The sequence below is a fragment of the Harpia harpyja genome, chromosome 10, assembly GCF_026419915.1.
Source record: "Harpia harpyja isolate bHarHar1 chromosome 10, bHarHar1 primary haplotype, whole genome shotgun sequence".
Lineage (NCBI taxonomy): Eukaryota > Metazoa > Chordata > Aves > Accipitriformes > Accipitridae > Harpia > Harpia harpyja.
Window position 1 is genome coordinate 40134903 of NC_068949.1, and position 23819 is coordinate 40158721.

Genomic DNA, 23819 nt, shown 5'->3' on the forward strand with positions numbered 1-23819 from the left:
CCTTTGACTCAATGGATTTCTCATCTCCCCTTTCTATTGACTTCACTACTCTATGGGCACCATTTTAGCCAGAGATGATAGCATTACTTAGGCCTCTGCTTTGCAGCTAGCATAATCGATACGTAATCCAGTCTCCAGAGAAATCAATACATAATTCTTGCTGTTGTTCCAGAGACAGCACGATCAATATCTCTGCTGATCACTCTGTCTTAGTCCAGGAAAGTACCTTCTCAGCGTACTTTCTGCATAAGCTCATCTTTCCGAAGTTCAATTCTGGGAAAAACATCTGAGCTGCGGAACGGCAACCTTGTTACTCAAATTAATGCTTTCTAATCAGAATTTATTTTAATAAGCGTTCTTCCGTCACTGGGGCCAGGCTGTAATATAGTGTGGCAGAGGAATCTGAAAAATCACAGTGTTGCCTTGATTAGGAGTCCCTTTGCTGTGGTCTCAGACTAAACGGCATTTTCTCACGGTTTGCTCAAGTCCTATTTCCTCATCCTTTACCCACTGTTTATAATACAAATGTTAGTTAACTAAACACTTACCGAGGATTTCTGTCTCTTGCAATGGTGCCAAACTGCTTGAGAGCCTATGGAAACAACATGGAGTCTGCTCTGTCCTGGTGATGCTGTCCCAGAATAGGTCCTTGGGCAGTCCCGTGTCCTGTCCTTTAGACTTAAGAAAGGCTCCATTTGCAATGCATTTGCTCAGACTGGTTGCAAATTTGGGCTGGAGTCATTAACTACACTGGTTTTATGCTAAGCAGTGCTATTAGTTGAAGCTCTGTTTTTCCTTCCTTGTTGTTTTGGAGAGGTTACACTCCCAAGTTCACATGCTTCTTAACTGTTTGTCATTTGTGGTCAGGAAAATCATTGGGATGTCTTGGTCAGTGGGCAAAAGCCTTCTAGCTTCCCTGTGTTTGCTGGAATTACTCTGACATGACCCTTTGGAAAATGGCAACTTGCTTCAGCTAATTGATGTCAACCACACATGTAAACCTGGCTCACATCTGTCTGCTGAGGCAGGGCAGGCCCCCCAGGCTGCTCTGACTCCTCTCGGAGACTAGCCAGGCCATCCGAAAGGGCTGAGGACACTGTGCAAATAAAGAGCCGTCTGCTTAGGATTATCTGAGAACAGGAAGGATGTACTTGTCTGCCCTTGGCTAATGAATATGCTCATTATAGTATCCTCCTCTCGTTTTCAGGGGGTCATCTTTTCCCTATCCCCTCTGCATACGCCTCATCACTTATACTCAGTTTGTATGGATTACCCAATGGCCAGGGAGGTTAATTCTAAGCCTTTGAGGTTCATTCAGCTTCCCCAGAAACAGCCTCTTCTGCCTGAAAATTTTGCCCACATGGGAAAAAAGGAATCAGTCTTTTCCAGCTGTCTGAAACACTGGCTTGCAAAACATCCAGAAATCTGCAGGAGACAGCCTTTGTGCATTTGCACAGAATGACATTAAAATAGACCTCTGGTGAGTCCAGCCTCTTGCACTCCCAACACACATATTGCAGCCTTGGTCGTCCAAACACGGGGAGGCAGCTGGATAGGAAAGATGAAGTGTGTCTTTCTGCCCACTGACTACAGGGAGCCCAGGGAAACTTTGAGTGTCTCATTTTTTAGATTATTAAAGTGCAATGAGGTGGATTCCACAGTAGGTGTAATGCAGAATACATTAAATTACATTGCATGGCCTATCCACACAGGTTTCTGTGCACGGTTTCTCGATGGTACGGGAGCCCTTTGAACACCTGACCTCCACAGCCCTTCTATCCACCCGCTGCAACTTGCAGCAACTTTCCTGGTTGGTTCAGCTTTGGATTTCTGAAGCTAAAAGCGTAATGGGTCAACAAATGTCTCTCTGAGCTCAGGATTCATTGTGCTAAACTCGGAAGCAGTAACAGGCAACCGTACGCTTGATCCCAACAAAGAAGAGAATGAAGAGGCACGTGATGAAAATGGAAGTTAAACATACCTTATTTCTCATCTGATTCCCTCGTAATAGGAAATTAGGATTCTGGAAAAACATCTAGAGACTCCAGCAACTGAGTAGCCTCACAAGAATGGGCCAGGCAAATTCAGACGAGATGCCTGAGGCTGACACCTTTGGCTGGGATAATGCAACTAGAAGAATCACTAAGCTAATAATGTTAGAGTGTGTTATTTCAACTTGGAACCGAGAATCACAGCATTACCATAAGAAATGTTTTAAATTTCACAGAAAACAAATATATCTCAATTCATTAAAATATCACTCGATAAGTGTAAAAAAAAAGAAAATAAGTTTTTTTAAAAAAGTCTTTTGATTACAAATGGATTTAAAAATAATCAGCATATTTAATTTGTGGATATGTGGCACCTCAAACTATTCATCTTTAGTATTTTTTTTCCCGGTAATGCAACTACACTTACAAAACTCACTTAACCTGCATGCCAAGCCTCAGCTTGTATGTTAATTTATTATTTTTTAATCAAGCCAGACCCTGACCTGAGTCAAAAATCGAGCATATAGCAAGTTTATTATCCTGGCACAGATGCTGTTTGTCCAACAAGCAAAATTGAGGAAGAGCGAAATATGCCACTGCAAACAGTGTGTCATCGCCTACAATAAATGTCTTCCCTCTCAATTCTTTGCAAATAGCTATTACCATATGATCGTTAATGGATCATGTGACACAGGTGATTAAGGAATGCCCTGTTTCCAGCAGTGCTAGGTAGTGATTTTGTTTGCTTTTGTGGGTGTTTCCAGTGTTTCTGGGAGTGGGCCACTGGTTCCTGCCTGATGTTTATTTACTTCACTTCCTAATCCTTTTCAAGGCCTTCCTGAACTCTCTTTTGGATTTTCATTTCTTCATCCAAGTGTTTCCTTGGGGTTTTGACCTGCTAATGGAAAACGATGAAGGAAAATTCTGCAAAATCCCCACTGCAGCTGGTAGCACTACAGCCATTGACTCGAGTGCAGCCCGGATCAGGCCTTCATGCATGAGCTACCTTCATGCAAAGCAAATAGCTCATGGGCTTCAGGGCGAGGATCGCTTGCAAGGGAAGGGTTACTCGTTTACTGTCTCAGAGGAGTGAATTCAAGCAGGGATCTGTTTGTTTTCCTGCAAGAAAGCCATTCAATAACGTTGAGGTTGTAAATGAGTGTTTATAGATTTAGGGATTTTTTTTAATGGAACAAATGACATTTGGTTTACCAGAGGAAGCCAAGCTACGACTATTGCAACATAAGGTTGCTTGCTAATGTTTAGGATATCCATCAGTGCAGGAGGATGTTAAAAGGTAGAAAGGTTCTGATAAGAGGCTGGACACTGGATGCTATCCAAACCTATTAAGCACACGTGACGAGAGAAGAAACTTTCTGAGAACAGAAGCTTTCAAAATTGTCCTGTCATCTTTGTTGCTACTAATGGTGAGAATACCGTTCTTTTCCCAAAATGCTTTATCAAACATCTAGCTGCTTGTAGTAATGCACTATAGCAATGGCTCAGTTGGGTTGCTAGCAAAAAGAGGTTACATGACAAATTCCAAGGAGTGTGCAAGTAGCCTACCTTTTGCATAGCAAGAAAATTCTGGTTGGTATTAGCCTTCTCTTCTGTTCTGTTTCTTCAGCTACCCTGCTCATCCTGCTGACAGCTACTGGTACTGCTTATTTCACCTGTGTTTTCATCCTCTAATCTGTGCAAAACGCTTTTACAGCAGAAAAAAGGCAACAACAAGTAAAACATACTTTCCCTTCCCCCGCTTTAAAGCAAGTTTATATAAAACAATTTCAGCTGGCACGTTTATGAGCACCTCTACACCAATAAACCTATGTCTCTACAGAAAGGAGGGAAAATTTGTTTCTGTGTTAAAGAAACCTCTGTGAGCAGGTTTCCAAAGAATTATTTTAAAAGTATGGGTGGGGAAGGACTAGGGTTTAAAGATACTGAAAAATATCTTGCCAAGCACTTCTTGTGAGGCCCAGTTTCTCACTGAATAAAGTCAAAAGCATGTCTTCTGTAGTGACCAGTTTATGTTCTTAAACTAAGCTGTACCAAAGACCTCATAGCTGGTTGGGATTGCGCTGAGTGTTTCTATTTAATTGAAGAGTATAAAGTCTGCAGCTGATTCACTGGACTTGCAAAAGAAGCTGATGAACCAACTAAATGTTGTCACGTGGGACAATTGTTATTTCAAAACTACTATCTATGGGGCTTTGGGTGTTTAAGATTTCCTCTGGTCACCTGTAGGAGCCAGGAAGAAATTTCTCCTTCTTGATCTAGGCAATCTTTTATCTTCCTTTGTTGCTCCAAAACTCATGTTGTTGTTACACCCCCAGATTTCTCTGAATCAAATAATTCAACATTCCAAGGAAACCACGCTTTGGATCAAAGAGCTTTATGTAGGAGACATTTTGATTCACACCATTTGCATGGCAGTTGTTTGCCACTATCAGGAACAGAAATGGGATTTCTAGAAAAAAGCAGCTACAAAAAGGTCTTCTGAGAACAGGAAAAACAAGGTATAGCTAGATAGAAGACCCTGTTGCTGATTAGCATGATAAATGCTTCATATACTTTCTATGCACTTGTCAGAAAGGAAACCTCAGGGGTTGCTAAGTTTCTCCAAGAAAGGGCATAGTTCAAGACTACAACTTGTACCCCAGCACCAAAGAGGAAGGATGCTGGAAACCCAGAGAAGAAACTTAGCCTTTTCCTACCAGCGGGCTTGCTGAGGCCCAAGCGGCAGCCCAGCAAGTCCGGAGCAAGCAAGTCAGCCTGAAGCTACATCAGATCTACTGCAGTAAATGAGTTCGTGAACTGAGGTGGTTAGTGTTGCCCCTTGTGATGGATTAGTACAACCCCTCCAGGCAGAACATGTTCAGCTGTTTGCTGAGGGCTCTGTTATCTTCAGCCATTGTATTTTTCTGGGTGTCTACACGTGTTTTGATAGTTTAGTAGAATATGCGGGAAAAGAAATTCATCGTGACTCCAGATCAGCTTGCAGCTATAAAACAAACCCTACAGTTGATAGGCACTGCTGATTTGCTTCATTTAGCTACCTGCAAGTGATTCTGCCCTCAGTGCTGAAAATACCATTTGATTAGAGAACAGCATTGGGTTCAATTTTCTTCTCTCTCATTGACCCACTCTGTAATCCTGGGCGAGGTATTTCCTGCGTTTGGTCCCCGTTCCCACTTCCAGGGCTAGTGAGACTGGTTTGCTTCTGAAGCTTTAGCTCTCATGACATGTGTATGTAGTGCCTGGCATTACAGGCCCCCATTCTCAGGTATAATGTCTACACACTGTCGTAGTAGATAAATTGCTACTAATAACACAGCTGCTCTCCATGCTCCCCGTCCACCTCACTGCCAATTCCTACATCTGTCATCTCAAAGCAAATATCCTGGAATTATGAAGCCTTGTGCTTTACTGGTTTGCCTCATGCAGACCCAGATGACTTTGTGGTAGGAAAAAAAATAAAAAGAAAATGCAGAAGTTGTTTACAAGAAGTGTTGCAGCTGCTCCTGATGTAGAATTGGCTGTTTACTACATATACAGCTAAAGCTGAACAGACAAGATCAGACACAGGGCAAGAAAAAAGAATGTTCCAACATTTTTGCGCGTAACACCAAAAAGCGTCAGGAGACTGCGTGTGCTGTGACAGTGCTGGGAACCTTTCCCTCGCCAGGTTGAAACTAACCCAAACTTCCCAAAATCAAAGTACCACCAAGACACTCTGTCTCCTCCTCCATTGCTTTCCTCTGCATTCCTCAGTTGGACTCGATGATCTTAAAGGTCTTTTCCAACCTAAATGATTCTATGATTCTCACCGTCAGCCCCTTCACACTTCTCCTCCGTCGGTCACCAGCTGCATGGTCAGGACTTTCCGGGCTGTAGCTCAACTGGCATTGGCCTGCCCCTGCCCAAAGTGGAGAGGTGGGGGAGTCACCCAAAAGTCACCCAAAAGCGTCACCAGAGTCACCCAAAGCGGCTCCAGGCATCTCCCCGTGGTGGGGCAAGCAGAGCCCAGGCTGTGCCCTGCGCTGGCGTGTACCTGCTCTGAGGGCAGCAGTGCGGACCCCAGAGCAGATACCCCGGGCCAGTTCTTGGGGTGAATCTCTAGCCACAAGTAGCAGATCAGCCTTGGAGGCACAATTTCATGGCCTCTGTTTTGCCTTCCATTACCTTTCCTGTTTGATAACACGCATTACCTGAGCACATAAACTTGTCTTTCCCTGATTTTGCACTTTCCAGCATGACCTGGATATATCTACCTAGCCTCCCTTTTTTCTTGTAACTGCTCTGATTACAGTCCTCCTCATGACTTCTTATGAGTTTTTGCCTCAAAGGACTGAGGACAGTCACCCCTGATAGTCATACCATTGCTACCTGTCCTGGTAACCGCTGCCCCTGCTAGCTGAGCCTTCCTCAAACATCTGGAGAACAATGCGACTCTACAAAAGCAACAGCAGAAGTGGCATTGCATGTGGCAGATGTCCCATCCTTGACACAAACCATTGCGCTCCATTGCTGGTCTTGGGTCACGGCCTTGTGAGTGCAAATCAAATGCAGCAACGTAACAGCTGGATGAAGCCAGTATTTCTAGGTTTTTGTGTATGAACTCTTCTCATCCCATCATGCACCATCTCACACCAAAGTTCATTTTAGCTTGTTTCTTTCATAGTTTTGAGGTCTCTACTAGTAGCAATCTGTGCGGAGATTTGCAAATAGATTGTGTGTGGAAAATTGCTGTCAACATTTGAAAATACACATATCATTAAGACAGAAGTGCTTGGAACCGGAGACAGCTCAAAAAAAGTTATGACTTGAACTTTTGTCCATTGACTGAAACATTTTTAATTGTTTGAAGCTAGTTTGTTGTGGAATGTTTTCATAACCTGAGACATAACATATGCTGCACATTATTTATTTTATGCAAGTGGCTTTTAAAATAACTCATCATGTTTCAGAACCATGGCTCCATGTCTGAAACTTGCCAGGAAAGCAGTTGTGTTTATGACAAAAGTTTGCATGAAGTCTATTCAATCTAAAGAGTGTGGTATCTTTCTGGTTCATACAATTTTTGTAGTGATGAACAGTCATTTTTTAAGATACCATGATGACTCACATCCACTGGCAAGAGTTGGTATATAATGAAAGCCTGTATTTCTAGGTTCCTGTTCCTTATTCACTAATTGCAAGCTACAAATGGACTGATTCGAGGAATCTGAGCATCTCTAGCTTTGATTTATCTCAGTGAGACTTCTTTGATTTCAGTCACAGACGATGATCAACTCTTCTGCAAAACATGAACTCTTAACCTCCCTGTTCACTGTTCTGTAAAACATCGTGAGATTGCCACCTAGCTCATGAAGACTTAATCATGCAATGAAGCTTTAGTATTTCGAGGTTCTTAGATGAAACACACTGTGTAAGGATAACCAATTACCTCTGGACTTCGGACCTGCTCTGTTTCTTGCAAAGCCAGTCAGACCAAAGTCAATGCTATCCCTTTTTCTGATCTGAAGTTCAGGGTTCTGCAAGCTATTTCTTTTTTGTAGGAGACAATGACAATTGAGACAAGTGTCTTTGAAGCAGGAGTGTTCATTTGCAAAGAAGATACTTATTCCTTTGCTCAGAGCTCCAGGTTTCCTTTGGTGAGCATTCAGCATACAAACTTTCTTCTTCATCTGTTCTTGGGGCCATGCCATGTGCCTGTGTTTTAGAGAGGAGTCCAGTGTTTTGCAAAATCATTGGTACAAAGGACTGGAAGAGGGCTCAAGAGCCTCTTGCACTGAACAGAGATCAAATACACTTAGATCATCAACAGATGTCTGTCTGCCCTCAGAGGTCTGAAAGACTTCTGAGAAGAGATTCCACAATATTCATATGCCTGTTCTTGTGCTTCTCTGTGTGAAAAATTAGAAAAAAAGCCTTGATATCCAATTAAGTGGATTCCTTCACATCTTTCCCCCAGTGTAGAGCAGAACATGCAGAATAATTGATCCCTGCCCTCTTTATTAAAAACATTTCTTTATTAAAAGACCTTTATCATGTTTCACTCTTACTTTTCCAGACTTAACAAATCTAGTTCCTCAATGCTTCTCTTTGGCATTTTTTTCCCCAAGTATGTTTCTCTACCCTCCAGACACTTGGTGCTCTCATCAGCTTTCTATAGCTTTCTCAAACGGTGGTGACCCCAGCTGGATACGTGTCTCTAACTGGAGTCTCAGCACATCTCTCTCAGTTCCCTTTGTCATCTGGGCGCTTTTTCCCACAGAAACAGCAGTCTTGCGCACAATAAACTAACTCTGCACATGCAGGTTTGTGTTGTGTGTGCATCTGCCCTGGGCTCCGTACAGCTAGTGGAAATAATCGGAGTCGGTTACGCAGAGACACCTGCTACTCACCCCACCCCAGTTTCAGAAAGGCTAACTCCAGCTGCTGCGTTGTCAGGAAAATGCTTTTGCTCACTGAAGTTGCAAATCTCTGCTAGCTGACTGCCTGCTTTCGCTTCCACAGACTTGGAGGCAACACCTATAGTGTACTACATCTTGACCGAAGTCATACATTTTAAATGTTTGGAAATTATGTCTTAAGGAAAGTTAGAACAAATAACATGTTTGAATGAAAAAGTGAAATTATCAGAGAAGGTCTTCTGAATGCCTCCCATGGTACTGCTGGCTTTTCAGCTTGTTTTATAAAGAATTTGATTAGCTGATAGTTCGACAAAAGGTCAGGTGTCCTCCACGCAGTCACAGTGGAAACACCGTCAGAGAAATGGTGTAAGTACCATGGCAAACATATAGAGATGATTTTATGAGAAGGCTTATTTGTTTGCTGTCCTGTTCAGTGAAGGTCAACAAATACTGTGTCTTGAAGGGCTGAGTGAAGTAGCCTGTAGCAAAACTTACAGAGTTGTCAAAAAAGGAGAGTTTACATTTTAAAGTATAGTGATGCAACGTGACATTCAAAATAACAGATAATGGGGAGTTAGAGCCTGGAAGCTTTCATCTGATCAGAATCAGATTTCACTTCTTTTCTGTACTTCGGTGAGGTGCCGAGTGCTGGGACATGGGCAATACCAGATGGAGCGCAGGCACGGCTGCCTGGCACGGGTCTCCTGGCATTCAGGCTGCCGGGGACAACTGTGGTAGTGCAGGAAAGACCAGATTGCATTCGACTTGCGATGCTCTCAGCTCCCACCAAGAACCTGGTATTTATGGGTGATATTGCATCCAGCTTCAAACCTAGCCACCGTGCTGTTTATCAGTAGTTGCATCCTAGTGAACAGGAGAGGAAGGGGGAGAAGCCGCAATCAACCTCTCAGCAAAAGTATCTTGCAAGCCCAGAGGCTTAATTTGGAAGGAACAGTGATCTCTGAATTTTTGTGGACACGAACACAACTAACCTTGAACAAGTGTGTGACATCTCAGCTGTTTTTATGCCACTTACTGAAACAGAAGAGCAGCTGGGATGATCTCTTTTGTCTTTTAAATTAGAAAAAACCAAAATTTAGAAATGGAGACTTTTTTTCTCAGAGCGTGTTAATGGCACTCAGAAGTAACTGAATATCCATTTCTTGTTTCTCAGATAATCACTAATCCAATTCCTAGTTGCGTTCTTTTCTTAAAAATTAAAGAGGGCATCATAAAACTGAGATGTTGGTTTACAAATAGCAAAATATTTATACAAAGGTTTTGAGTTTCTGGCCATAAATGAGAAGATACAGGAGATGATAGATAGGAAATTTTGATTAAAACCTGGTGAAAGTAGTTTGGACTTTTGGACTTTTATTAAACTGATCAAAAAGGATAATGATATGAGAAGAATTTCTGTTATTGGATCAATTTAAGCACTTTTGTGCTGCCAGAGTCTTGGGCCATGAATCTGGTTTCAGTTCCATCAGCTTTACCCTAGTGTTACTCTGTTGACTTGACTGACATCATTTCTGATTTACATTATCATAAGTGAGATCAAGAATCACTTTCTTTGCCTTCAGGAAACAGAATAGCCATTAGAGGAAGTATAGGACTGTACTTGTTAAAACTACCCAGCATTTTGTTTTGAATACAAGAAAACGTAACAGGTTTCTGCAGGTGTTTGTGAAGAGTTAGCAGAATATTCTTTGTCACACGCTCAGATGTAATGGTCTTAATCATGGGGTACAGTTCTCCTAGCTGCCACAGGACATTTAATATGTTGGAAGAGGTGTCTCTGTTCCCCCGTAAAAGCTGAATTTGCTTTTACAGCCATTACCCATAATGCAGTGGGAGAATCGTGTTAATAACCATTTCACCGGGGCTGCAGAAATCTTTTGCACCTCTCCAGGGAAGAAGAAACTTTTTCTTCTGTAAGTGGCCAAAGTGTTACCTTTGGAAGCTTTCACTCTTGGGATCCAAATGCTTTCTTGCACTCACAACCTGTGCTACCTAATTGTTCTCCAGGGGAGCAAAAGTAGGTTAGTGGGTTGGGTTTTGGCTTGTAATTGTTTCTGGCTTGCTTTGAACATTTGAAGGCTGTAGGTATGCACAGTATTCAAACAGGAAAATGGCAGTCACGGTTATTTCATGGGAGCAGTGGGAACAATGAAGTCTCAAGGAAAATCTCAAGAAGGATCATACAAAGACTCCCTAGAACTGTATGCAGAGTTGGAAAGGGTTGGGTATGCTTCTCCCATACACGTGGTGCAGCTGCTCTGCCCTGAACACTATGAAGGGCTGCATAATGACACCAAATGTTTTGCTGGGCCTACAAAACCTTTGGAAATGATCAGCTTGTGAAAAAAAAAAGTGGGTTTTTTTGTTATAGAAAATGAAGTGGTCTAGTAAAGTGCTTGCACTACACTGTAAGGCTTTAGTCCATGTACAGGATATTAGTGTATTTATGTCTTTACCTACCTTGATATTGTTAGCTTGCTCTCGATTTGTTCAGAGGAAGCAAAGACTCAAAGGTCAGCAATGAGTGGTTTTGAAAAACCAAGTGTTGACTGTATATCTCCCACAAACTTGGAGAGAGGAATCACACTTCGTGCCATTTTTAAATACTTCCCACATTGTCTTACAGTTTCTTTTGCTCATTCTTCTCCCCTTTCCCTTTAAGAATTTCACTTCTTCTTTATGAAAAAGAGTTAGCTGATTTTCTTTTTAAATGTGCTTTGATCTCAGACAAAATTTGATGGAATTATTATTGTAATAATGCATCATGGGCATGACCTTCAACACTAACCTCAAGGCAGTTTACCTCCCATAGGGAAATGAATCCCCAATGGGAAATGAAGTTGCCTGGCATGAATAAGAATCAGGTCACTTGGTCTAAGTTACTAATTATGGGCTTTAATACTTAGCTTTTGGATCCCAATCATGGCCGATAAATGTAGAACAAGTTCTAGATTTAATTAGTAGTAACTTCAATTAGAGGCCCTAGTATCATTTTTACTTAAGTGCAACTCCATTCACATCAGAAGACACCTGATTCACAGCAGTACAAAGACTATGGAGTTCAGTGGTGTTTCTGTACCCTATAAATCAGAGAGATGTTCAAGATAACCAGGTGTCTGAGCAGTGGACTCACGCAGCCATGAACAAGTTTTGGGCTGCCGATGAGCTTGTGTACGCATCCCATTGAGTATGCAAATTGTAAAGTACAGGCATTAATTCATATGGTTCCTAGCTGAAATCAGCTGAAATACTGCTGATCATTAGGCTTTAGTTCCTATCTGAATATTCCTTTAAAAGCCTTTTTTTTCCCTCTTTCCCCAGTATTTTCAATGCAGCAGCTGTAGGACTGGATAACAGGACTTTTGAGGTTTTGTCCTCATTCTTTCACTGCTTCACTCTTGCCTCTACTTGCTCTCTTGAACTAAAACTGGGGACTTAGATTTAGTCATGGGCATCTACAGTGAGGAATTTCTGTAAGTTGTCTGATTTACTGAGACTTGTTCTACAGTTCTCAGTTCCTGCCAACCTCAGTGGCCACACAAGCTGAGAAAATCTGGCTTTGTCTCAGTCTCTTAATCTTTTAGATGATAATGTGGGGGCTCATCTACCTCTCAAGAAACTGTGAGACTTCTAAATTATTAGCAATATACTCTACGATTAAAAGTGGGTGTTCCCTAGATACCTTTTGCTGAGGAAATGGAGGAATATATGGAGGAAATGAGGAAATACTTCAGTGAGGTCAAAGATATCCAGCATGTTCTGCAGATTGTCTGTCAAGGTTGAATAGTGAGACTGCATTACGCAGCATGCACAGACAGTTCTGTAAACCATGTTCCTATTTAAAAACATTCAAGTGGAACAAACTTACTTTTTCATGTCACAACCAGGATCATATTCACATTTCAGCAGTGGGAAGGAAAAGATAAAAGACTTAATTCAGCTTTCACCATGCTGGAGATTTTCTGTGGCTCCACCTCTGCCCCTTCCTCTGTCCTCGTTCCCAGTGTTTTTGAACTCTGCCTGCAATGCATTTCAGTGCTTGCCAGGATGTCCCCAACTAAGGGTGAGTTAATGAGAACATCTGGCCAGGAATGAGTGATGATGCTCTGTGACCCACCCACTCAGCACATCTGGTGGTCGTGGCCATGGATGGGGAACCTTACCGAGTGTTAAGGCTTCCGCAAGGAAAGAGGATTTTGTCATCTATGGCGGGGTTTATTGAAAATACCCCAATCTGATTGGTTATGTAAAGGGGCTTTAATGTAAATGGGAGAAATGTCTATAAATAAGTGTACACAACACAGACACTCACATACGCACACACACATGCATATACACTCTTTTATATAATTACAGTATACTGTCAATGACTAAGAATGTAGACTGCCTAAAAACTGTCTTTACAGATAATTAGCCCCAAAGGCCCTAGACTGGTTAACCATCAAGGCATACTGCAAAAGACCTCTCTTTCTTTGGTAAGGGCTTTTTGAAGGGGCTGAATGTACATTCTCTCTAAAGGGAGGAAAGGATGAAAAGAGTTTATGTGCTTGGTTGGCAGAGTTCCTTTTTGAAATGATTATTTTAAAGCTGCTGGATTATTTTTGTCCTTCTAATGATGAATTAAGGTGTCCAGACACTTTTGTGAGCATCTTTTTATATTACTTATATATAAATCAATAAATACCAATTCTCTGCTCTTGTTTTCCTTTGCTGGTAAAAAAAAAAAAAAAAGATGGATTTTTCAGACAGCACAATGAATCATCAATGAAGTGAAAACACTGGGCAAATTCTCTTTTGTTTAAGAGAATGGCCTGTACACAGTTCAGGCCAGCACATTTTTCATGGGATGCAAGGGAGCAGTTCAAAGAATTGGCAAGGAGCGGGTCCTGCATATTCATGAGGCTGGGCAAGGAGGTGAAGGTACAGGAGAAGGCAGAAAAGCAATGTGAGGATAGAGTGGAATGTGGAGCGAGTTACCACGGTATCCTATTTTACTGCTGTTTGACGTAAAGCTCCTTTGCTTTTACACAACCGCTGGAATTGAATGGAAGCAGCTCAGGGCATAAATAATGAATGTGTCTTTTACACGTTAAGAGAGGAGAATCTGCACCTCGTCACAGAGATAATGTGCCCCTCTCTTCTCTCCCCAGTCTCCAGCCTGCGTTCCCGAAGTCAGTCAAGATCTTATCCAGCAGACAGAGGAGAAGCTCGAAAACAGCCCCTGCAAAGAGCTATTCTCTCACTGCACAAAGTAAGTATAACTCGATACCCAAAGATCGCAGGGCTACAGTCAGCATCTTGTAAGGAATGTGTCAGGTAAAGAGAGACATTTCAATTTGAACCTGAGGCACGTATCTTCGGCTTATGTTCATAATCCTAGAGGCATAGCTGACAAGCGGTGAAGTCATTTCATCTGAACGAAATATAATAAATATTTCCATGCCATTATATACACTACACACAGGCACTTAGTGTTTCAGGTATTTGACAGAGTGTTCTAGCCAAGTAAACCAGCCATGGATTTCATGCTGTGTGAAAAGAGCTACAATGATAATGTATCCAAAGAAAACATCTCTGTTTCAAAGTGAATAAAAATTAAGTGGCTATACAGTCCATTTAGACAGAGGAATGTGCAAACTTGCTCCGCATGGCTTTTCCAGAAAATCTTCACCCGGAGAATGGGGCTTCTTTAATGCTTTCTGTCTGTCTGTGGCGTTCAAATGAACGTGCGTTATTTCATCCTTTGTCTGGGAAAAAGGCTTATCAGTTTTTGCAGCGGCGAGGCGATTTGTGCTATTATGCGCTAAAGCTCCAGGTATGCAATCTGCATTTGCAAACACTGACCAGAGTACGTTCACTCCAGTAGATCATAAACCAATAAAAATATGAAAAGGAGGGATCATCGCAAGCTGGCCCATGTGGTTTCTGGCTGAGCACGGTTTGTTTTCCCTGGATGATGTAATGGGGATTTGTAAAATTCGCTCCGCTGTCATTCATTGTTTTGACTCATTTCATTGACCTTTTCTGTTTTCAGTTATTCTTTGCGTTGGTAGGAGATGTGGGTTATTTCTGGCCTTCTCTTATAACATAACCAGTTTCCTTGCATTGGCCTGGTGTCATGTAGAGATGCTCGTATAACTTGCACCAGTTGTGTGTGCCAGTCCCAATGACAAAGGCAGAGCTGTGCTCAACACAAACCCCCCTGATGCCTGTTTCCAGTTCTCAAATCGGTTTGAAAGCTGACAGTTCCCTCTAAAATGCACTTTGTTGTTGCCAAAGAGGGGAACTAAAAAGCAAACAACTGCTGAAAGGCAGCTATTGTTCTTTAAAATACGTGCAGCTTTTAATTAACTGAATGGAATAGGCTAGCGTTGGACACCACTTAATTCAGGCTCGTATTCACCGACAGCCATTCCTTCATCTCAACTGAAACAGATAAATGAGCCAGGTTTGAGACCTTGTTAATAAATATGCTGATCATTTCACATGGACTGAAATGGGGTCAAAAGGAAGTTTTAAAAACTTGCTGTTGGTATTTACTAAATGTACTGAATAATGTTAATTTTGGAAGAGTTCACAGTCAGACCAAAAAACGGAGGCATACATACAAATAGGAAGCTTGCTGTCCTGTAGGAGCAGGAATGGGGATGAGTTTCAGACACGTCTTCGTAGATAAGATCAGTCTGCGGGAGAAGTGCATGTATAACTCTAACTTCTGCTTTGACCTTTAATATTTTGACTGTCTGGTCCTGCCCCCCTCCAATTTCCCCTATAATTTTGGCTTTGAATGTGGACATTTGTTAAAGCTCATTAAGACTTACTTTTTATTTTATTTTGTAATCTTGAATCCACATAGGGGAAACCGTATGATCTGTGTCCAATCAAAGCTAATGAAGACAACAACAATTTGACTTATGAATACTGAGTGTGTGCAATTACCTGCCTGTTCCAAACTGATGGTGCAAGAATTACCAAAAAAAAACCTCAAACAGCTGAGAAATTCCAAAAACTTATGAATAGTAGCTCATGAACAGGGAGGAGCTAAGCTGAGGAGACACGCTATTCATGGTGAATTGTTTGCTCAGGTCTAGAACTGCTCCAGGATAAAACATAGATTATCCATTCCTAAACTAGAGTAGTCCTTCAGAGAGGATTTCCTCCTCCAGCAAAATCTGGAAATGTGTCTGTATACCCTTAGCTACAGACACAGAAGTGTCTGTATGCACCAAGACAGAAACACTCATTTCTTGTGGGCATTTTTCACCCAAAACCAAGTTTTGTCCCCACCAATGCTGCCAGCAAAGGTGCATGCAGTAGCCCCAGTAAGCAAGGCAAGAACCAAAACCAGCAGGTCAGCAACCCTCTGTGAAAGAATGTGACCACCTCCATCTCAGGCAGCTCTCTCAGCTAGCCCATTTTTTCTTCGCTCTGAACCCTTGGCCTTTCTTATGGGATGTCTGTTGGTCTCTGGCTGCTTGTTACCTGTCACAAGCAACTTACTTCTCACATTTGCAGACTGGCCTTTTTATTCCTGTATTCCTTTGGTTATGCAGAAGACTTTGCAACCACTGCATGAGCCCAGAATTCTTTTCTTCATCCAGAAACAAATCCACATCCCTGTTCAGGCTTTCTTTCCTCTGTTTTACTCTACAAAGCACATAGCTGTTAGGAAAAGCCCTTTGACTTTAATCACAGTTACTACTTCTGTATAGCAGGAATTGAAATTGATTTTTTTGCTGAAAGTAACTCCTCTGATGGTCCCTTTTTGACAGAAATGGGCTTCAGCCAGAAGTTTTTAATCCAGATGTAAACATCCCCCAAAGTTTTGGAGCTCAATTCCTGAGGGTGTTATGTTAATTTACTAAAACAGAAGCAAAGACATTTGTTGTATAGTGACTAACAGCCTTTGTAAAAGTCCATTGAAGCCAGTGGGAGACGCCCTGTTAATTTTCAGCAAGCATAACCAGTACATACTACTATTCAGCTTGTATAAGGCCTCCTGTTAAGAACTACATCAAACATAACACTTTGTTCCAAGATTGAAACCATGAGTAAAATAAAGTGCAAAATAAAGTAGAAGTATGATCCTACTATGCAAAAACTCTGGATTTTCTCCTCTTGTTTTGTTTCTCTTTTGCTCCAAGTTCAGGATTATAAAATGCTTATATATCCTTTTCATCTGAGATAGATCTGTCCTTGACCACCTCAGTGGGGAACCATTCCAAGAATACCTAAACAGCATGTACTTCGACAGGTTTCTCCAGTGGAAGTGGTTGGAAAGGTAAGTGTCACAATTTTTTTTTTTTTTTAATTAAAAACACATACAAAAGGTTTATTTCCACTTTCCATGCAAAGTCTGTAGAATACACTCAAAATCTGATAGCTGAGATGATAGTATGTTTGCTCCACTTGCCTTCAAGATAAAGACAGTTTGGCCTTTCTTCAGCGTTACCAATGCCTCATCCTAATGCTTGCCATTTATGGCCCTCTCTGTGCAGCAATTCTCTCCCTCTTTCCACTGTTCTCCTTCAGGAAGGTCCATCAAGACTCATTCCCCATTTCCCTGAGCTGTACTCGAGGGAAGCTCTCCCAGAGAGCTCCAGGAAGGTTTTCCTAATTTTAGCATTTGTTTTTAAGTGTTCATTGTTAGAAGGTTCAAGAAGAGGGAATGGCTTTAGCCACAGGAAGATGCCATATAGAAAAGTCATGTTTATTTTGGCATAAGACTCAGTTTAACCATGAGCTGAGTCTCCAGCTGTGACCATCCAACGAGTGCCATTGGTGTCTGGGGTATGGATAGTGCTCTTTCATCCTCCGTGAGTGTCCTTACACCCACAAATACTCCTCAGCCGCTCCCTTCTCTCTTTAAGGACATCGCAATTCTGAAGGTGAAACGCTCCAGCAAGCAGCTTGGGCACCTTTTTTTCACAGTATGCTTGTGCATGGCAAGTGAATAGGAAAAAACGTAAAGCCTATAAAAAAAAGGAATCCAAATCTCCTGTGATCTGGGAAATATCTGTGGCCAATTTCTCTGTAGGCCCTGTCACCACGAGCTACTCATGGCACAGCTTGAAGGACACATTGCACTTTTTTATAACCTACCCTTGTGCATCTGTAATGCTAAATGTAAGATACACATCCAGTGTACACCATACCCAAGCAAGACTGAAACAGATGCTGCTCTCTAGGGAAGTAAAGAATAAAACAGAAATCCACCCCAAAACACCAGGGAGCCAGGAGCTTTTGGCTTCTAAAGCGTTGGCTCAAGTGTTCGGCCATCTAATGGTATTGGGTACATTAGGCATGATTAAAGTACATTCAGCAACTTCAGTTGTCTTTCTGTTTAGCTACGCTCTGAATATGGTGACTTTTCGTCTGGACCAGTTATCACTATTATTCAATCACTGTAAACAGACAAAAATACAGCATATAGGTCCTCACACCATATTTATTGGCTAGACATTTCTGAGCACATTTAATAACCAGGCAGCCTTAGTGGGTATTAATTTGCAAGGAAAGGGGCCTTTGCCTTCTCCTTGTCAGTGAGGGCTGCAACAGATGTACACTGCTGGGTAACAGTGACCTTGAGTGGAGCGAAGCCCCGGGTTCCACAAATGGAATTAATTACGGCAGATGAGTTAGGGCCAGCTCCATGAGCGGTGTGCATCAGCATGATGCCTCGGACATCAAAGGAGCTGTGCCAGTTCCTCTCCCTGGAAAGCTACGAAGCTGCTGCACAAGAGGGAAGGGAAGCGGTGGGCAGAGGGGAGAGCCATTTCATGCCAAGACGTGCTCCACATGCCGTCTTTACTGAATCCAGCATTTACTCTTCCCTTTCAATTAAAAAAACATCAGCTGATTCATCTCTAGCCAGGCTATTTCCTATCTATTTTCACATTTGGGATAAGGAATTTTCTGAAATGCTTTGTGGATTTTTTTTTTCCATTCCCCCAACAAATGTGACAAGCTATTGGATATGCCTGGCTTAAGAAGCTGGGAGAACTGTTTTTAGGATTAGCAAAGAGATGTTAGTAGCACAGAGTGATCAACGGCTCCTTCTGACAGCCTGCTGGCTCCAACCTAGGAGTCATACAGTCCATTTATTCCACGGACATTGCTGAGCATGTAGTTATCACTGCTAATTGTTGCTTTTAACCCCAACAGCATTTGCAGTATCCTCACAGAAGCCTGAAAATAGCATCTTTTCCTCTTCTAGTTTTGGCTTTCTGCGTATTTTTCTTCCCCCACTTTTAAAAACAATAATGAACATAAATGAAACGATTCACTTCTTTAACATTTCTTCCTTACTGTCATCAACCTCATCATCCCTGTTGTGGGAACAGCCACGTTACTGCGCTCCCTCTGCCGGTTGGCCACCCGCCAGAGGAAAACAAAGCTGGTAGGAATATTCATATCAACTGCTAATATAATTGTAAACTTCAGTGATGGAGTGGTGGATACAAAATCGGATCTCTCTGAATCTAGAGTTCTTCTTCTGCCATGTCATAAAACTTTCATGGTAACAAAGTATAAGTGAGATGTAGGGCTGGAGCCATTTTGGTAGAGCAGAATTTTGTGGGAATCCTGTGAGATCGGATAGCGATCATGTCTAGTGATCATTAAGGAGCACTCTGCCCTCAGAAAGAAAGACAGATTTATTTACCCCTTAATTTGGCCCTTAAAAGGAAAAGAGATGCTTTTCTCCCTTCTTGCCAGTGATGCTCTCCCAGGAGGCTGGTACCCCAGGTGGGGCCGGACTGGCTTGGAGCTCGGCTCCCTGCTCTCCCCTCCTGCGAACGGCACCTAAACCCACCTCTCTGGTTCCCGGGATTGTTTCTTTCCTTGTTTCACATCAGTTTCCTGTTTTGTTTAAGGTCGAGACACCAGAAATATTTTCGGGTGGATTGAATTTTGGATCTCTTTTTCTCATCTTGAAGACCAAACAAAGCAATAAAGTGTTAGCCCAGCACTACCCTTAAAGAATTTGTATATATCATGAGAATAACTATCTTGTTGGAAGCTCTCAGGCCTCCTCTTTGCTTCACAAAGGCCAAAGCTATATAACGGAGATTCAGAACCCTCCTCGGTCCTAAGACGCTAGCAGAAATTATACTGATGACTCACTAATGTGTTGTATTTTATTACAGCTTAATATGTTGGAATTGAAAAGTTCAAGCCATACATAGTATTGAAGTAACGTAATTACATCATTATATATTATATTATATAATATGATTACCTTGAAGTAATGTGATTATATAATATTTATCTATTTTGCTTTTCAAAAGTATGCTCTGAAATAAATAAATCACAGAGAGTGCATTAAATGTAGTATGTCATTTTTTTTTAAATTTTTTTTCCTCTTCTTCCAGGCAACCAGTAACGAAAAACACGTTTCGGCAGTACAGGGTACTAGGGAAAGGTGGCTTCGGGGAGGTGAGTAATTCTGAAAGTTTCTGTTAAGAGCGTTTCTTACGTCTCAGGCACTGCAGGTTACAGGAGCCTGATGTGACAGAGGCTGATTTTCGTTAATTGCTGACAGTTTTACTTAGCCTCTCATGACACTGTAATCTCAAAAGAACACTTTTGAGAATTATATTGTATTCGACTGTTGCATTCACAGTGGAATTAGGTCACACCCTTATTTGTATTTTACTGATGGCTCGAGGTCACTGCCTAGGCAGCAGAGTCAGAGGAGGCGCGGACAGGCTTTAGCTGAGCACATTACAATCTGCACAGACAAAAGGAGGTGGGATAGGAAGCAGGCGGAGGAAAGTGAAATAATTAAACCAATATAACACAGCAGGTTTGGAAACAGTAGTCTGTTCCCCAGCTGCCCCCGCCTATGCTTTATTCGCTACGCTGCCGTCTCTAACCTTAAAAGGACTAAATCAGATCAGATCATGAGGAGTGAAGAGCAACCCAGACATAGTGTTTGCTTCAATTTACCCAGCAATTGTTCTCTTTAATTCGCAGGTCTGCGCTTGCCAAGTCCGAGCGACAGGGAAGATGTACGCCTGCAAGAGATTAGAGAAGAAGAGAATAAAAAAGAGGAAAGGCGAATCCATGGCACTAAATGAAAAGCAGATTTTAGAAAAAGTCAATAGTCAGTTCGTAGTGAGTATTGAACTCCCTAGCGCTCAGCGCCCTGCTCACCTGCTGAGCACTGTTTCTGTTGAACCTGATGTCTCTTCCAACTCCTGCGACAGGACAGGTGCCAGAAGCTGACTCCCTTCGCTTTGCACCTTAGTCCTGCTCCGCGCACCTTTGCCGAGTCTCATTTTAGTCCCTGATCCGTGAGAAATGCACCAGCCAAGGTACCTGTTCCTACCATGGGAACATGATGCGTTTTACAGGCCTTGACTTGCATCAGGGCTGCATCAGGCTGAGCTATTTTTGTCCAGCGTGATTACCTGAATTCCCAGTGCCTGGCAGAGAGGAGCTTGGAGGAGACTGAAGGAGATTCAGCCCAAACAGATCAGAAGAGATCGGCTAGTAGAAGCATCTAGCCAGTGACGCGGAGCTGGTCTGCCTGACGTAGGGCTTTCCTGAGTTGTGCCAGCTCTTGTGTCTCTTTAAAACCTTGCCTTAGATTTTTACAAAGAAAAGGTGGTGTTATCTCAGCATCTGTCATAGTCTTTACACTTATTTTAGGAAACACTGTGAATACAATAGATGCAAGATGTTTACTTACCTCTGGCAGAAGCAAAGACGTTGGCCCATATTTAAAAGTGATGGGTAGCTTTTGGCTTGTCTGATCGCTCCTGGGGCACCCACCAGAGCCTCGCAGGGGTGTTGCTGACCTTCATGCCTCAGCGATGGTCCGTTTGACCACCACAGGACTGGGCTATCTGGGCCTTATTGGGAACCTGCTGAGATGATAGTTTTTGACGGCTATCCAGCAAAACAGTGCAGCGGGCGGTGTAGATTCCCTTGATTATTAAGATTTCTCTTACATGGAAAAGTATGCCTGGAATTAGTACGTTTGTCCAGCCTGTGAAGCTATCTGAGCATTAACCTTTAGGGTTTCTGATGATAAATAGGCTGGATTCAACAAATTAACCTATAAAATCCTAACATCTGATTTCTCTGTACTTTTAAAATGTGTGTTTGCTATTGTAATAAGGCCCATATCAAATTCAGTCGATGTATTTTTTTTCCTTTTCTAGAGAAAATCTTTAATGGAAAGTTAGTGCTTTCTTCTTAGCAGCTAACTGAACTGTCACAACTATGCTACAAATGTTTTCCTAGGTCAATTTAGCCTATGCCTACGAAACAAAGGATGCACTGTGTTTAGTTCTGACCATAATGAATGGAGGTGACCTGAAGTTTCACATCTACAACATGGGAAACCCAGGCTTTGAGGAGGAAAGAGCTTTGTTTTATGCAGCAGAGATTCTTTGTGGCTTAGAAGACCTACACAGAGAAAATACTGTGTACAGGTAAGCACTCTCTAGAGTCTTAGGACATCTTTTCTGCGTAGAAAAGAATTGCCTGCATCCTCCTTGGTCATTGTGGTGCCGTACAGCTCAGATGCCTCAGTGCTTTGGCTGAAATTTTGCAGAGCCCTGTGCAAATTCAGTATGATTCAGTAATCATGGAAGGAAGCAGTTGCTTCGCTAAATACATCCTGTCTAAATTATACAGAACTAACACAAAGGTCCCCAAACCCTGCCTCAGCATGCACTGGGTGACATAAAAAAATTATGAAAGTTCTTTTAAAGGGATTTCATTAAGGAATCTAGTTTCTAGTTGGTATGAAATGGAGATCATCCTATTCAAGCCTCTATTTTAATTATTTAGATTACATTGCATTAGGGGCTGTACCACATCAGATGTGGAAAAACCATCTCTCCTAGCATGGTGACAGGCAGTGAGCTTCGAGAAGGACAGAGTTCAAGTTCTCAGCTTCCAGTCTGGCTTACAGCTCTATACAAGTGCTTTTCCAGGGCATCATAGGGTTTACTTGCTGGATAAGCAGCGTGATTGCAGACAGAGTTCTTGTGACTCCATGAGGATTTTTTTTTTTTAAATCAATGACCAATGTAGTTGTAAACAACATTTAATGTTTGTCTTCATCATCCCAGCTTGTGAAATCATTATTGCTGGCATTCGCAGCAGCAGAAGTCCTGTGGATTGATGAAGGAGCCTCCAAGGACAATGATTAATAGACAATGATATGTTATTTTTAAAAACTAAGCCACACGTTAAATCATTTGATATGCCCATGTATAATAAACATTATGCATATGCTTGTATACATAGAAATTACGATATTATTGTTCCTTGGAGGAGATCTCCAGCAAACTGCCACTTGGTTGCCTCACTGTGACTCAGATCTTGCTAGCTGGCATAAGGAGGGCAGACAGATAACACGCTGATTTAGTTGGCACTGGCCCAAGGAGGAGATTTTTTTTCCCAAGGAACAAAATGGAATTTTGTGTTTAATGTCAATTGAAAAATTAAATGAGTGATGTGTTTTCCCTTTTCTTTAAAAAGCACCCTACCACATTCAGAAAAGTTTTAGGAGGTATTATAGTGTTTCTTTAAAAAGTACTAGACCACAAGCATGCTTTATTGATGAAAATGACTGGTACATTCATAACATGGCTGGTAAAATGCCATACTAATGCCACTTTCTAATAAAACAAATTAGATCTGGCCACTCAAAATAGTACGTAGCTCTGAGAGAAATGGCATCCTACTTCCTTAAGCAGTTGTTTTCATGTTACTCTTAAAAGAGCTGCTAGTTTACACCTCAGGTGGCATATTCATTTTGGTGATGAATGATATTACATCCTTGTAGGTGACATTTTCTAGCAGTATTTTAGGAGCATCTGCAGAGACCCCGAATTTGTAATACCGCAGCATGTTTTGGGACCCGTGAGAAGTGCTATATAGGTCAATAAAATATAGCGCCTAAATGCTACCGCTTTCTCAAGGTGAATAATTCATCACAAAACACTTATTCCTCAGACTTAATTTCATTTTCTATGAACAAAATGCTTCTGAGTAGATCACAGCATCAGAAAATACATCCCCATCTCACGGGCTGGTGACGCACGCTGTGGATGTGACCTGAGAGAACAACCAGGCTCAGAGTCAGATTTATCTGATTCAGAATTCCCTTGCCAAACGTGGCACTTATCTTACATTTCTCAACTGCATCATGTTAGTAAAGGTCAACAGGTTGATTGTTCATAGGAAGCAAACATAAAAAGCTGCTGGTTCTCCCTGAAATATTTATATAAGTATATATATATAATTTTTATTGTTATATATATATACTCATATATATACTATAGCCGTGCCTGGAAGCTCCAGTCAGCATCAAGATCACATTGTCCTAGGCATTACACAAATACACAGTAAAGCCTTGTCCACCGTG

The 23819-nt window shown here is 41.8% G+C and overlaps 1 protein-coding gene across 3 annotated transcripts in view; it reads left to right on the forward strand.

Moving 5' to 3' along the window:
• Nucleotides 1-23819, forward strand: part of GRK5 (G protein-coupled receptor kinase 5) — a 162094-nt gene that overhangs the window by 119396 nt on the left and 18879 nt on the right. For 2 of the 3 annotated variants that reach the window (XM_052798658.1, XM_052798659.1), the window contains exons 5-9: nucleotides 13582-13682; nucleotides 16620-16712; nucleotides 19804-19867; nucleotides 20408-20548; nucleotides 21683-21873. In XM_052798658.1, coding sequence (XP_052654618.1) covers nucleotides 13582-13682; nucleotides 16620-16712; nucleotides 19804-19867; nucleotides 20408-20548; nucleotides 21683-21873 — 590 coding nt within the window. Of the gene's footprint in view, nucleotides 1-13581; nucleotides 13683-16615; nucleotides 16713-19803; nucleotides 19868-20407; nucleotides 20549-21682; nucleotides 21874-23819 lie in introns of those variants that run through there. The other variant, XM_052798660.1, reaches the window with a different exon arrangement.